The sequence below is a fragment of the Tiliqua scincoides genome, chromosome 14 (assembly GCF_035046505.1).
Source record: "Tiliqua scincoides isolate rTilSci1 chromosome 14, rTilSci1.hap2, whole genome shotgun sequence".
Classification (NCBI taxonomy): domain Eukaryota; kingdom Metazoa; phylum Chordata; class Lepidosauria; order Squamata; family Scincidae; genus Tiliqua; species Tiliqua scincoides.
Window position 1 is genome coordinate 14879504 of NC_089834.1, and position 15836 is coordinate 14895339.

General features: G+C 48.9%; 1 protein-coding gene across 2 annotated transcripts; it reads left to right on the top strand.

The window, feature by feature from the left end:
• KMT5A (lysine methyltransferase 5A) lies at window positions 1–14440 on the top strand. Of its 2 annotated transcripts, XM_066609726.1 has the most exons (8): window positions 1–64; window positions 2496–2578; window positions 6110–6266; window positions 7110–7323; window positions 8064–8151; window positions 9484–9543; window positions 9715–9905; window positions 12004–14440. In XM_066609726.1, exons 1-8 carry the CDS (start codon window positions 55–57, stop codon window positions 12212–12214), a joined length of 1014 nt encoding a protein of 337 aa, XP_066465823.1. In that variant the 5' UTR covers window positions 1–54; the 3' UTR covers window positions 12215–14440. The 2 variants fall into 2 exon arrangements, with proteins under 2 accessions (XP_066465823.1, XP_066465822.1); XM_066609725.1 differs by lacking the exon at window positions 1–64 and having other exon boundaries at window positions 2438–2578; window positions 7114–7323.
• Window positions 14441–15836: the final 1396 nt, after the last annotated feature.

Consider the following 15836-nt stretch of genomic DNA (forward strand, 5'->3'; position numbering starts at 1 on the left):
GTAAAAGGGGGGCTCCTTTTACTTGCTGCTTCGCCAGGAGTTGTGTCCAGGATCATGGCCAAAGGTAATTGTTTTTAGAGCTTATTGGCTTTGGGAATATAGAAAGGGGGGGGTTGCTTGTATAGGTTTGATGAGCAGAAGGAGGACCCTAAATGGATAAGAGGGGGCAGGAGAGTGTGCACTTTATGCAGATGAGAGATTGAGGGGGGGGAGTTGGAAAGGGGGAGAGTCTGTGGAACTCCTTGCAACAGGATGTGGTGATGGCATCTGGCCCAGGTGCCTTTAAAAGGGGATTGGACACATTTATAGAGGAAAAGTCCATCCCAGGTTCCAAGCTATGATGGATATGTGCAACCACCTGATTTTGGAAGTAGGCTGCCTCAGAAGGCCAGGATGCAGGTCCCTTGTCTTGTGTTCTCATTGAGTTGTCTGGTTGGACCACTGTGAGATACAGGACGCTGGACTAGATGGGCCTTTGACCTGATCCAGTGGTGCTCTTCTGATGTTCTTCTGATATGTGATTCACCTGTCCTTTGGTGGTGAAACTGGGAGAGAGTAGGGGAATTGGCTTTGGAAGGTTTCAGGAAGCTACGGGATGGGGCTGGGCTTATCTGTGTCAAAGGCTGGGTGACCAGATGTCATGACTGCAAAAGAGGAAAGGCACCCCAAAATGTAAGACAAGAAAAAATAAAAGCTAAAAACACTTGTGTGTATTTTTTTTAACATAATATCACTTATTATTAAATTTAAAACTATAATTTATTAATTATAAGAAGGCACTGCTCTCCCTGCAGGGGCCTCTCACAGGGAAACTCACATTTAACTTAACTTTGCTCACATTTAACTCACATTTAACTTAAACTCACATTTAAGTTCTTTTCCGGACATGAGGCTAAAAAAGAGGACATATCCTGGAAAAAGATGGCATCTGGTCACCCAGGTCAAAGGTGGATGTAAAATAGGGGGAGTAGTGGGTGAATGCTTTGACAAGTGACTAGTTTTAGGGGCAGGAGATGGGCCTACCTTAGTGGACTCACTGATTTCAGTGGGGCTTACTCTGGTAAATGTGCATGAGATTGCAGCCTAAGATCTCAATGGAGGTGCATCTGAAGGTGTGGATGTTGCCCATGGTGGAGGAGCCCTCAATAATGTACATAATTTCTCATCTGTGTGCATTTTATATCTGAAAAAGGGGGCTACCAATGTATTGACACAAGGGAGATGAAAGTGGGAGAGCGGGATGGAGGTGGAGTAAACAGGGAAAGCCTATGCAAATCTCTAAGGCTGCAATCCTGTGCACACTTTCCTGGGAGGAAGCCGAACTGAATACAATGGGATTTACTTCTCAGCAGACATGAATAGGATTGTGTTGTAAGTTTCACTGCTGAGACTGCCCTCCTAGATACATTTATGTGGGAGTAGGTCTCATGGAACTTAGTGGGACTTACATCCAAAGGGTTGGGCTGTTATAGTAGGAATAAGAGGACTAAGGCTGTAAACCTATCCATACTTATCTGCCTGGGAGTAAGTCCCATTGACTATAAAGGGGCTTACACCTGAGTAGACATGCATAGAATTGGGCTGAAAGATGTAGGGCCAAAGACATCATGGAAATAGTGAGTTTTTTTAGGAAGAGGTTTGAATGAAGCCAGCCTCAGAGCTGACTTTTCTGATCTGGAAGGCTCACCCCCCCTCCCCTTTGTTGCCCCCAATCCCCCCCCATGGTAGGCATGTAGGTGGTGGTGGTGGTGGGGAAGGTACACTCTGCACCTGGTCAGGGTCCCATTCACTGAGATTTCCTTATGGTCCAGGATGGAGAGATCCTTAGAGCCCAATCCTAGACACATGCCAGCTCAGAAGTAAGTCCCATGATGGTGGTCAATGGGGCTTACTCCCAGGTAAGTCTGGATAGAACTGCAGTTTTAAGAGCCCAGTCCTAGGCATGCCTACTCAGAAATAAGTCCCACTGTAGTCAGTGAATCTTACTCCCAGGTCAGTGTGGCCAGGATGGCAGCTTTAAGAGCCCGGTCCTAAGCAGGGCTACTCAGAGGTAAGTCCCATGAGAGTCAGTGAGGCTTACTCTCAAGCAAGTGTGGCGAGGATGGCAGCTTTGAGAGCCCAGCCCTAGGCAGGTCTACTCAGAAGTAAGTGCCATGCTGAGCGTCCCTGAGACTGGTTCCCAGGGGAGTGTGGCTGGGTTGGCAGCGGGGGCAGCGGGGAAGGGGGCTCGGGTCTTGCTTCCAGCCTCCCCCCCCTCCCGATCTGCAGGGGAAGGGGGCAGGGGAAGGGGGCACGGCAGCTCCGCCCAGCAGCCGGGCAGGGCAGGGCCAGGGGGCCGGGCTGCGGGAGCTCTCCAGGGCGCCTGCAGCCCTTCGACATGGCGGTGGCTGGTGGGGGGGCGCCGGGGGCGGCTGGTGCGCCTGCTGCCGCCCTGGCAGGGGAATGAATGGGGCCGGGGGGGGGGGGCTGGCTCTGAGCGCTGCGCTCCCCCGCAGGCGGCAGGAGGAAGATGTCCCGAGCCACCCAGGAGGGCGCAGGAGGCGCGCAGGAGAGCAACGGCCGGCCCAGGATGAACGGGGTAAGCCGGTTCGCGGGTGGGGGGGCCTGCCCTGCCCCGATCCGCCCCGCCCGCTGCCCCCCGGGGGCGATCCCCGCAGCCCCTCTCCGTGCGCCCTGGCGCGCCCTCTCCAAACGCACCTCTCCAAACGCGCCCCGGGCGCAGCGCAAGGACCAGCGGCGCCCCTCTGCGCGCAGCCCTGCCCGGGGGAGGGGGCGATGGGGTGGGAGGAACCTCTCCCCACCCCCTCCGTCTCCAGATCCCTCAGCCCTCCCCCCAGCTCCTGTCCGGTGGGGGCAACACATCCAGACCAGTCCCACCCCATCCTTTTGGGAGAACCTCTCCAAAAGGGGCTGCTCTCCAAAATTGGGGGGGAAAGAGGGGTTGGTGTTTTTTGGGGGGAAGTGGGTTTTTTAGAAACCTAGAGCAGTGTTTGTCAAACTGTGGGTCAGGGCTCACTAGGTGGGCCACAAGCCAGTTTCAGCTGGGTCCCCATTCATATTGCACATCCAGTCCAGTCCCACCCCCATCGTTTTGGGGAGAACCTCTCCAAAAGGCCAGCATTGGGGGGGGAAGGGGGGTTGGTGTTTTTGGGGGGAGGAGGAGTGGGTTTTTAGAAACTTAAAGCAGTGTTTCTCAAACTGTGGGTCTTCGGACCCACACAGTGGGCCGCGAGCCAATTTCAGGTGGGTCCCCATTCATTTCAATGTGCATTTTCTTTTTAAATCTATTAGACTTGATGCTGCCGTGGTATGTGACTGCATTTGGGGAAAGGTGACAAATCTGTGCTTTTAACAGGCTACTATCAGTTTGTGCCACGTACTGTATATGCTTTTCACAATGATAGTCAATGGAGCTTACTCCTGGGTAAACAACTGCTTGGGACCATTAGGATTAACAGCACAATCCCATATGTGGCTACTCAGGAGTTAGTCTCATTGAGTTCCATAGGTCTTACTTCCATGTTCCATGGGTCTTGTTTCTCATTGAGTTCCATGGGTCTTGCTGTTCTTAATTGTTTTGTTTTTTTAAAAGATTTTAATCCTGCTTTTCCATGGCTCAAAGCCGTGAGCGATGTAATAAAAACAACAGTAACGACAAAAGGGTCACCTAGGGAATCGTCCCCCTCAAAGTCTAAACGAAATGAATGTGTTAAATAGAAGTGTTTATGCAGTGTTTCTCAAACTGTGGGTCAGGATCCACAGTGTGGGTCATGAATCAATTTCAAGTGGGTCCCCGTTCATTCCAACGTGTATTTTATTTTTAGTATCTTAGACTCTATGCCACCATGGTATGTGACTGCATTTGGGGAAATGTGACAGAGCTATGCTTTTAACCATGATAGCCAATGGGGCTTACTCCCGGCTAAGTGTGGATTCAATTGCAGCCTTTGGGAAGTTTGGGAAATATTTTAAAACAGATCAGCAGCTGTTTGGAAGGTTAGGAGAATTCTTCTTTATTTAAAATATTTTTAAAGAACTTCTACTTATTTAAACTTTTAATTGGCTGACTTAATTTGATTCGACTTTGTTGTATGGGTGTGTTAAAAATTTTCCTGTTTGGTGATGTCACTTCCAGCCAGGACATCACTTCCAGGTGAATGACATCACTCCCAGAGGTGCCGACAGATTGTCATTCTAAAAAGTTTGTCCCGGTGCTTAAAAGTTGGAGAAGCACTGATCTAGGTTTTTATTGTGCCAGAATATTAGTGCCAAAATAAATATTTATTTTACTTTAAAAATATTTCCACTCTGTTCCTTGATTCTGCAGTTTTGCAAGCCATCTAAAACGTGATCATAACGCAGAGCTGACCTCCTTGGAATCAGCGGGTTGTGTGGCAACTGTTTTTGCATAAGCCATTGTGACTTGTTTTACCCTTTGCTATTTTTTCCCTTTCCCCTCCACTGGGTCTCTCTGCCTTGTCTTTTCAGTCCTTCTTCAGTCCTTGTGGGCCAGCAGCCTTGAGATGTTATCGGTGGATTTGGGCTGGAATCCAGTGGCTCTGAGGGTGTGGTGTCTTGATTGATGTTTCTAAGTAGTTTTAAGTCTTTGTGTAGGAAACCGCCTGGTACTGAGTGCTCCGTCTAGGTCAGTATTGTGGCAGCATCTCTCTGGGTTCCAGGCTGGGCTCTTTCCCAGCATTTGTTGGAGACGCTGCCAGGGATTGAACCTGGAATCTTCTGCATACAAAGCTTGTCATCTGCCCTTTATTGCTCACCCAGTGAGCTGGTTCTTCTTCAGAGCCCAACCACTTTTAACCTACATGTTAAAAGTACGGACAACCTACATGTTGCTACATGTTGTACGGAGTGCTTTTATCTTTGGTCCTCCATGTCCATTTTACAGATGGGAAGCTGAGCACAAAAAGGATTGATCTGACCAAGGCTGTTATCTATTAATTAAAATGACTCTCCTGCCCTTCCACCCTGAGGGTAGCTTAGAACAGGGCCTTCTCTGTCGTGGCACCACATCTATGGAAAGAGCTCCCAGAAGATCTCTGGACAGTTCCCTGTTTATATTGTTTCCTTTATTTTAAACAATTTTATATTGTTTATATAAACAATTGTTTATATAAATTGTTTATATTGTAAATGAATATCAATTTCATTTATGAGTTAACCCCATCAATTTCATTCATTATTAACCCCTGCTAATTGGGTAAGAGGCACTTTTTCAAGTGGGTGCTCCTTTTTTTAGCAGGGGGAGAGTAACTGGCCCACCTCACCCCAGCACTGTCTGTTCTAGTGGCTGTCTGCTGGTATTCCTTGGCATCTGTTTAGATTGTGAGCCCTTTTGGGACAGGGAGCCATTTAGTTATTTGATTTTTCTCTGTAAACCGCTTTGTGAACTTTCAGTTGAAAAGCGGTATATAAATACTGTTAATAATAATAAATACTGTTAATAACTGGTCCGTCTCACCCCAGCAGTGTCTGTTCTAGTGGCTGTCTGCTGGTATTCTTTTGCATCTTTTTAGATTGTGAGCCCTTTTGGGAGCCATTTAGTTATTTGATTTTTCTCTGTAAACCGCTTTGTGAACTTTTAGTTGAAAAGCGGTATATAAATACTGTTAATAATAATAATTTAGCCTTTGAGGGGGGATTATTCCCTAGATTACCCTTTCATCGTTATTGTTAAGGTTTCTTTGACCATATTAACAACCCACTTGTATGGTATAGCTGTTACTTTAAGTACCTGCTCTGCTGTGTTTTTATGTAGGTGTTTTTAGTTACTTTAAATTATGTTTTTATTATAAACTTGATGATATAAGCAATCATACACTGCTTTGAGCCACGGAAAAGCAGGATAAAAGTCTTTTAAATAAGTAAAGCAATTAAGAACAGCAACCAAGGATAACAATTTAAAACATACACAGTTTGTTATAAAATAATATGGAAAGTAAAAAACCATTTCTAGGCCACAGTGGAACATATGGGGGGGGGGGCTCCAGAGAGATTTCTGGAGGGTTCCATAGGCTGGCCATCATCATAGCAAAGGCTTTCTCTTGCGTACCTGGGAATAGCAACCCTCTGTCTCTTGTCTCTCTTGCTTTAGGAGAACATATTTACTTGTCAATCCAAAATCTTTACCTACATGAGTCCCAACAAATCTCCGGCGGTTCGGCCTCCGCTTCAAGAGGAGAACTCCGCCACACATCACGAGACAAAGTGCCCGGGCAAACCGGCGAACGAAAATTACAGAAAGGCAGAGGGTAAGAAACAGCATTCTGTGGCTTCATGTTCCCCTTTGCCTGGCCTTCAATAAAGAGTTGAAGCGCAATTACCTGCTTATGGGTAAGCACACACACGTTGCTCAGTTTTGCTGTCCATGGGGCACATTATGTTGTCAGCTTTGGGGGGGGAGACTTCCTGCTTGAGAGTTCGTTGGGGGTTGCGTTCATCAGATCGGGACCATTCTGGTGGCGTGGCGTTCCTCTCGGCCTGCTCTTCAGTGTGGACCGAGGCACGGTTGCCTACTCATGAGTAAATGCACACATGCTGCTCCCTTTTGGTCTCCGCAGTCTCAGTACATTTTCCGTGTCAGTTTCACGACCCACCAAAAATCGGGTCGTGACCCATAGTTGGAGGCCCTCGGTGGCTGTTCCCCCAAACTGGCTATTTGTGCAAACCCCCATAGGGTGAAAGGGGCAAGCTCACAGCTGCGTATGTGACTTCCAACAGGAAGAACTGCACTGGAGGGAAGCATGAAACCCCCCCACCCCAATCCAGGGGTCCCTTTGGCTGTTAAAGAGACTTGGGCAAATAGAAATAATTGTATATATAATCAAAAACATAAGGATTGGTGGTTGGTAAACAACTCCAGGGAGGGCATTCCAGAGCCACAGCCCCACAGAAGAGAAGGCTCAGCCCCCTATCACCTCCCACCTAACCTCTGTAGATGGGGCTGCCCGAAGAAGGGCTTCCCAGATGCTCTTAAGGAACAGGTGGGTGTATGGGAGCCAGTTTACCTGGAACAGAGGGCTGCCTGAGATCTGTTATGCTGGCCTGTATTGATTTTTTTCCCCTCAAACCCTCCCCCCCCCAATTATTTGCAGACAGAATAAATATTAGCAGTGCCACAGAGGGTGCTGTGAAATCGGAGGACCAGAATGACAAAGAGGGCAGGGATGAATCTCCAGAATCCTCCTCTAACCAAAAACCGGAAGCCCCAGAAACCGGGAAACTCCTCTCTCCAGTGTCCGCTAAGGCAGCAACCACCAAGCAAGCTCCGAAGAAGGGAACCAAAACAAAATCTGGCCCCAAGAGAAAGTGAGTGCGTACGTTCCCCGGTGGACTGGTTTTTCAGCTGTAGTTGATGGGATAATTGGGAGCATCGATTAGTTAACAGCCAAAAATGGTCCCGTGAAACCAGGCTTCGGGACCGCAATCCAAGCACATGGGGCTGTAGTGTGGGGGTTCTGAATACACCTGTCTTGGGGCTGGGATGCTGTAAAGCCTTTCTATACACTGATTTTTTTTTTTAACCCACTCTACATTGATGGCCACCGCAGATAAGAAGGACCCTGCCATTCCCTGGAGAAGGTGGGGGAACATCCTTTTACAATCCCCATTCTAAAAAGTGCTTTTCTAGGGAGTAGAATTGCTATTTTGCAGCTCACTCCAAGAAATGTGACCCCCTTCCCTCGCCGTGGTTCGCTTAACAATGGAATGAGGAAATGGTTAACCCATTTCTCCGCAGCCCACAGGTGTACACATTTTACCCCTGTTGCATATATGCAACTTTGGGCAGAAATAGTTAATCACCAACCATGTGGCAGGGCGAAGGGAGGGGGGGTCACTTTGAGTGGGCTGCAAAATAGCAGTTCTGATTGACTGCCTGACTGACTGGTGTGTAATTTTGTTTCGATGGCTTTAATTTAACATGTTTTTTTGGTCTCTTCGGGGAGTCCCAGAACCAAACCCCAGTGGATGCCGCGTTCCCACCTGGACTTTGTTTTTCAAATGGAAGCCCCCTTAATTGTTCCCACGACTTTCTCTGTCTCTCTCAGAGCCCAAGTGAAAACACAGCCAAACCGGAAGGTTACAGACTATTTCCCAGTTAGAAGAAGCTCCCGGAAGAGCAAAAAAGAATTGCAGGTACCCTCTCTCGTGTAGCATCTCTTAAGGACCCCTCTCTCCCCTTTCCCATACACCCAACTTTGGGGCAAATGTTCTATCAAGGAGCTGTGAAAGCCCCACTGCAGTGGGGTATGACCAACCTGTTGTAGAAAACTAGGTGCAGTCGCTTAGCGGTGTATGTGAAAAATGTAACCACAATATGGTTTATTTATATTCCTGGACTCTTGAAGGAAGTGTGAGCAGTGCTGTGGAATGCTTTTTTTTTTTTTTTAAGAAGTAGAGACAATGTTTAATGCTTCATACGCTTCTTTTGCTTAGTGCTGCATTCTTAACCTGGGAGTGAGAGTCATGGCACACCCCTTTAGATAAACACAGTGAAGTGCTAACCATTTGAGCGCATTCATTTAACTGCAGCACTCCCCAATGGCAACATTAATACATAAGAACAGCCCCACAGGATCAGGCCAAAGGCCCATCTAGCCCACCTTCCTGTATCTCACAGTGGCCCACCAAATGCCCCAGGGAGCACACCATACAACAAGAGACCTGCAAGGCTTCCTGGGAATTGTAGTTAAGAACATAAGAACAGCCCCACTGGATCAGGCCATAGGCCCATCTAGTCCAGCTTCCTGTATCTCACAGCGGCCCACCAAATGCCCCAGGGAGCACCCCAGATAACAAGAGACCTGCAAGGCATTCTGGGAATTGTAGTTAAGAACATAAGAACAGCCCCACTGGATCAGGCCACAGGCCCATCTAGTCCAGCTTCCTGTATCTCACAGCAGCCCACCAAATGCCCCAGGGAGCACACCAGACAACAAGAGACCTGCAAGGCTTCCTGGGAATTGTAGTTAAGAACATAAGAACAGCCCCACTGGATCAGGCCATAGGCCCATCTAGCCCACCTTCCTGTATCTCACAGTGGCCCACCAAATGCCCCAGGGAGCACACCAGATAACAAGAGACCTGCAAGGCCTCCTGGGAATTGTAGTTAAGAACATAAGTACAGCCCTGCTGGATCAGGCCATAGGCCCATCTAGCCCACCTTCCTGTATCTCACAGTGGCCCACCAGCTGCCTCGGGGAGCCCACAAGTTTGCTGCATCCGGTTGCCACTCTCTTGCCTCCAGCATTCAGGGATGGGCTACTTTTAAAACCAGGAGATTGTGTATACCCATCGTGGCTTGTGACCTGCGGTGGACTTTTCCTCCATCAATCTGTCCACTCCCTTTTGAAAGGCATCTAGGCCAGGTGCCATCACCACATCCGGTGGCAAGGAGTTCCGCAGACTAGTGACAAACCGGATAAAGAAATGTTTTCTGTATTGGTGTATTGTCTGGTCTCTCTGCAGATTGAGGAAAAGAAGAGGCTAGACGGGTTGATAGAGAACGGCAAAGAAGAAGGCATGAAGGTATCGGGCGGGGAAGGGGCTGTGTTCACCAGTGTGTGTGTTCTGGTCCACCTGCCATCTTCCATCCCAAGGAGCTGCTCATGCAGTGTGTATGAAATAATCTGATTTCTTAAGGAAGCTTTCTTTGCTGCCCAGTCGAAACGTAGGTCTTTCCCCTCCTTTTCCTTGCAGATCGACTTCATTGACGGCAAAGGGCGCGGGGTCATTGCGACCAAGCATTTTAGCCGGGGCGAGTTTGTCGTCGAGTACCACGGGGATCTCATTGAAATCACAGATGCCAAGAAACGAGAAGCTCTGTACGCCCAAGACCCGTCTACCGGCTGCTATATGTATTACTTCCAGTACTTGAGCAAAACATATTGGTGAGTGTCCTTTTCTGTGCCTTTCTGCAGAATTGGTTTTTAGCGGGATGAGACAAGGGCCCTGTTTCCGCACTGCCAGGGGTGGGGCCTGTGGCCAAGCATTTCCTTTGCAAGCATAATCTCCCAGAGTTCATCCATGGAAGTACCCCCAGGTAGCGCTGGGAAAGACCTGGAGGTAGCACCTAGCACCAATCGCTAATGGCTAGAGGTGTTCTTTTCCCCTGGGGGCTGGGGATAAGAATAGGCCCTCAGTTTGGCTGTACTTGTCGTAAGAGGCGACTGAACAGCCACCGGGTAAATGGGACTCCTTAGCCTGGGAAGGCAGTTCATCTGAGAGAAGGAAAACTCTGATCCCAAACCTCCACTGCCTCGTGGCTACATCCAGTTATGGAAAAGGCTTCGGGAGTCAACCTCGAGGCAAAATGCGGAGCCGGAGTCCCTGAGGCAGTTCATGGCTGAACACAGTCACGTTCTGGCAACTCCTGTGACGCCGCTGGAACCAACCGTATTGGCCTCTGCCTTTCCATTGGATCATTTCAGCGACGTGGAGAGGGGGGATTTGCTGCATGGGTAACAGCCTATCCTCCATACCCACTTTACCCAGGCTTCACGCACTGGAGAGGACACTCTGTTCCAGAACCACCATTCAGAGCGTGACACCATAGTCTTCCGAGACTGAAGGATGCCAACAATAAGAGGTGTTCTTAAATGTGTTTAGTTTTTATACAGATTTGGGTTTTTCCCCCCCTCCAAGGAGGAAAAGTGCAAAAAGTGGTGTTATGTGTTTTTTATTTCAAGGGTGCATTTTTATAAATTATAATCACTTAAAAAGCATACTAGGCAGGTGGTATAGAGTCGGTAGATGCAGCCACATTTATTACCCATCCACCCCTCCAGTCTGGCCCGACTAGCCTACAGTGGCCCTATATGTAGAGGTGTTTGTTGTGCATTGTTTGTTCGGTTTTTTACAAAAATGAAAACTGAAGAAAAGGGTGTAATGTGTTTTTATTTTGTTGTCATCGAAAAATCACACCTCTGCTAATGGCCACCCGCACCTTGCCAATGCGTCTAATTGCCTTGAAAAACCACCTAGGCCAGGGAAGTCAAACTTGCTTCATACAGAGGGCCAAAGTTAGCATTCATGCTGCCTATGGAGGACTAGCCGTGACATCGTTAAGCAGTGAGTGACATCATGATGTCAGGTGATGGCCAGAGATAAGCACTTGGTTCTCGCCTTGAAACTCATTAGCTGCACACGGCAGAAGAGAATATGTGCAAATCTTGTTCATGTTTACAAGATATGAGAGAGCCCAATTATAAAGCTGGGAGAGCCTAATTATAATGGGAGCTGGATAAATAGCTCCCGAGGGCCACATTCAACCTGTAGGGCTTATGTTTGACAACCCTGATCTAGGCCAGGGGTGCCCAAACCCCGGCCCTGGGGCCACTTGCGGTCCTCGAGGCCTCTCAATGTGGCCCTCAGGGAGCCCCCAGTCTCCAATGAGCCTGTGGCCCTCTGGAGATTTGTTGGAGCCCACACTGGCCCGATGCAACTGCTCTCAGCGTGAGGGCGCCTGTTTGACCTCTCGCGTGAGCTGTGGGATGAGGGCTCCCTCCACTGCTTGATGTTTCACGTCTGTGATGCAGCAGAGGCAGCAAAGGAAAGGCCGGCCTTGCTTTGTGCAAGGCCTTTTATCGGCCTTGAGCTATTGCAAGACCGTCATTCATTCATATAAGTTCATCTTTAATATATTCATTTATGTAAACCTATGTAAATTTATTCAAATTTTAAATGTAAATTAATTCTTTTTCCCCCCCCGGCCCCCGACACTATGGCAGAGAGATGATGTGGCCCTCCTGCCAAAAACTTTGGTCACCCCTGATCTAGGCAATGCAGAACACATTCTGGTAGGGAGAAAGTCCCCTGCAGCTACTCAACCTCTGGCTGATGATTGAGGCCAGGCTGCCAAAATGTCAGAGGGGGAGGGCGACGACCAACGGGGTGTCGCCCTCCCCCTCCAGGATCCTTAGTCTTTTTTCCCACCCTGCCACGGAGAAACCCTACATTGTATCTCTCCCCTCTTCCCCCCACACGCAGCGTTGACGCTACGAAAGAGACGAACCGCCTGGGCCGTCTGGTCAACCACAGCAAATGCGGGAACTGTCAGACGAAGCTCCACGACGTCAACGGCATCCCTCACCTCATCCTGGTCGCCTCCCGCGACATCAAAGCTGGCGAAGAACTGCTTTACGATTACGGAGACCGGAGCAAAGCCTCTCTGGAGGCCCATCCGTGGTTGAAGCACTAGCTGGCCAGATCTCCGGAGTCAACTTTGGGTTTCCTTTTTTAAAAAAGACACAGCGGCTTGGTTTACGGCCCTCGTGGTGGATCTGCCTCCGGCATCTGCTCTGGAACGATGATTTAAAACTCTGTTGCGGGTCTTCCCCCCCACAGGCAGCCTTGAAGCAGGCTTCCTGATGGTGGGTGTCCGATAGTTGGCCCCTCTGGGTTGTCTTTGACCCTTGTTGTTCCCTCTCCCCTTTTGCATTAAGATGGATGAATTTGATCAGTGCTTCCTGACTTTGGGACTGATAGAGATTTTTTTAGGGGAAATGCCATTTTTAAGCTTTGTGTGTTTTTTGGAGGGGGAGGGGGTCACATTTTGCTCCGACAAGGAAAGAAAAATATTATTCTCTGTCTGAAATACAGGGAACATTGACCGATGAATTTTGTGACCATCTTGGAGAAAAAAAATCCATAGTCCCTATTTTTAAGGTATAATACCTGTCTACGGGAGAGGGGAATATCTCTGCAAGTAATATACAAGTACAGAGGGAGCAGACTTGTATCTTGATCCTTGCAGTGCTAGTTCTCTACTTCTGGGGAGTGTTTCCCATGGAGAAGGATTTTTTAAAATGGTTGCACCGGCAGCCTGAGGTGCTACACTTAACTCTTTGGGCTCTGGATCCTGTCTCCTTGTTCTGCTCCAGGTCTAGACCAAACTCTTGCATCCTTCGAGGACGCAAGGAGAGGTTCAGACTCGGCGCCGTCTAACCGGTATTATCCAATTTGCACAGTCTTTGTGACGGTGGCAGGTTGTCCTTTTTCTGCAACTCCCAGCAATGCCCAGCTTGGATGATGCCAGGCTTGCAGTAGGGCAAAGGGGGCATTTGCTTGGATAGGGATGGGGGAATTTGTGGGCACTGTGGATGCCCAACTGCCTTTGCTACCTGGGATTTGGCTCCCTTTAACAGCCCTGCCGTCATCCCTCCCCCATGGCATGGCTGGTAGGTTTGATCACTCTGTCCTTCCAGGCTTGTGAAGATTGACTCCTCCAAATTATAGGAGGAGAAATGTTGGTGGTAGAGGTGGCGGGGAGCTACCTCATGAAAAGTGTTTGATACAGCTGCAACTCATGGTCATCTGAGGCTGGACTGAGACAAGTCAAGCTTCATTGATATAACCCGTCTAGCAGGGCACCCTCAAGTCCCCAAGTCCACCAGCGTTCCTGGAAGGCACTATCCAGCCAGTGTAATTTTTTTTTTTTTAAAAAGAGATGAACTTGCTTCAGGCATCGTTGAGTGTTTTGACGAACGGCGTTGGATCCACCTAGAAATGTGAACCTGTAACATTAGCTAAGCTGTTGAAGAACTGTGCTTTTCACCCCCCCCCCTCTCTCTTTAAAAGAGGGGAAAAATAAATCGCTTGGAGAAAATGAAGCTCTGTCTCCCCAGTGGCTGACTTCCAAAGGGGGAAGATTGGTCTGGATATATTTTTTTTCTCCAAAGTGTCTTACGACAAAACTGTTCCCAGCCAATGGATTTCCTTGAAATGTTAAGCAGTTTGGTTGCAAACCGATTGTTATTTATTGAGCCTGATTGCTGGACTGTTTCCAAAACGAGGACTCTCTCTCTCTCTCCTGTGTGTGCATGCAGTTTTAATCAGGACAAACACGATGAATTGCGCACTTCCTTGGGTAAAAAGAGTGTGTCCCTGAAGCACTCCTGGATCTTCACATCAGCCACTGATGGAATCTGGCCCATTCTGAAGGAGGCCGTCTTGGCACTGGCTTGGGACCCACTTGGGTGGGGGGTGGGGGGAGTGAAATCTGTGATAATGGGTAATCTCCATATCCTTTCTCTTCTAATAAGGATGAGCTCTGGGCCAATGGGCTATCTAACCCACCACCACTAGGATACAAATCAGAGGGCTATATGCGATAACTGTGGTCCAGTCTCGCGCTGCTTTTTGGGTGCTCTTCTCCCCCCCCCCCAGAAGCTGCTTCTCTTCCCCTCCCCTTTAAAAAATTTTTTTTCCAAACTTGTGCAACTTCAACTCCATTGGTTTTGGGGACAGGTGTGAGCTTTTTGTGTGCGCGTGTTCATGGAAACTCTGTGACATCCTGCTTGTCGGTTTGGGCTGTGGTTGGGAGGGCGGAAGGCTGCGGGGCCTGGCTTGGTATTGTATTTTTTTAAAAGGAAAGGAAAAAAAAAACTTGAAGAAAAATGTTTCTCTGTATAAGAAAATAAATAAAACGAGGTATTTATTAGCAATGAATTGGTTGTCGTTGCTGCCTTGGTGATGCGGTAGGTGGGGGGACACAGCAGAATGTCCCGTCAAAGGAGGTTGGTTTGGCCCCAAGGCTGCTTGTTTTGGAGGGGTCTGTAGCGCAGGGAGGCAGGGAGAACACCTACTCCCTGCATGCAGGAGGCCCCAGGTTCTATTCCTGACACAGTGGTGTCACAAGGGGGGTTGCAGCGGGTGCGGATCACATCAGGCATCACGCTTTGGGGGTGTCTAATCTTAGAGATGCTCTTTACACTCTCACATAACACCAGAACCAGGGAACATCCACCCAAATTGAGTGTTGGGAGAGTTAGGACAGACAAAAGGAAGTATTTCTTTACTCAGCGTGTGGTTGGTCTGTGGAACTCTTTGCCACAGGATGTGGTGATGGCATATAGCCTGGACGCCTTTAAAAGGGGATTGGACAAGTTTCTGGAGGAAAAATCCATTACAGGTTACAAGCCATGATGTGTATGCGCAACCTCCTGATTTTAGAATCGGGCTATGTCAGAAGGCCAGATGCAAGGGAGGGCACCAGGATGAGGTCTCTTGTTGTCTGGTGTGTTCCCTGGGGCATTTGGTGGGCCGCTGTGAGATACAGGAAGCTGGACTAGATGGGCCTATGGCCTGATCCAGTGGGGCTGTTCTTATGTTCTTAACTACAATTCCCAGAATGCCTTGCAGGTCTCTTGTTATCTGGTGTGCTCCCTGGGGCATTTGGTGGGCCGCTGTGAGATACAGGAAGCTGGACTAGATGGGCCTATGGCCTGATCCAGTGGGGCTGTTCTTATGTTCTTAACTACAATTCCCAAGAGGCCTTGCAGGTCTCTTGTTATCTGGTGTGCTCCCTGGGGCATTTGGCGGGCCGCTGTGAGATACAGGAAGCTGGACTAGATGGGCCTATGGCCTGATCCAGTGGGGCTGTTCTTATGTTCTTAACTACAATTCCCAGAATGCCTTGCAGGTCTCTTGTTATCTGGTGTGCTCCCTGGGGCATTTGGTGGGCCGCTGTGAGATACAGGAAGCTGGACTAGATGGGCCTATGGCCTGATCCAGTGGGGCTGTTCTTATGGTGTCGCCACAATTTGGCCCGCTCCAGGCCCAACTGCCTTGCGCTCTTGGCAATTATCATGTTTTGGCCACTCACTGGCGCAAACATGAAGCGATTGGACCCAGAGTGGGCCAGAGATCGCCAACAGAGGTGGTCCAGAGACAGGTTTTTTTTACATTAAAAGCAATGTCAAAGTGTGGAAGGTCGGGTCTGCTCTTCCAGGTTAGCACTCCACTGCGCGGCACCCACCCCAGGGACAGCGAAAGGTTGTGCAAAGCCGAGGCCTCTTTTCATACAGTCAGAAAAGGCTTGT

Excerpts from the sequence above, each read along its gene's own strand:
- KMT5A (XM_066609725.1), top strand. The coding sequence starts at position 2,443 with ATGAATGGGGCCGGGGGGGGGGGGCTGGCTCTGAGCGCTGCGCTCCCC. Across the intron at positions 6,267-7,113 it reads AAATTACAGAAAGGCAGAGG|AATAAATATTAGCAGTGCCA; the intron begins GTAAGAAACAGC and ends ATTTGCAGACAG. Across the intron at positions 9,544-9,714 it reads GCAAAGAAGAAGGCATGAAG|ATCGACTTCATTGACGGCAA; the intron begins GTATCGGGCGGG and ends TTTTCCTTGCAG.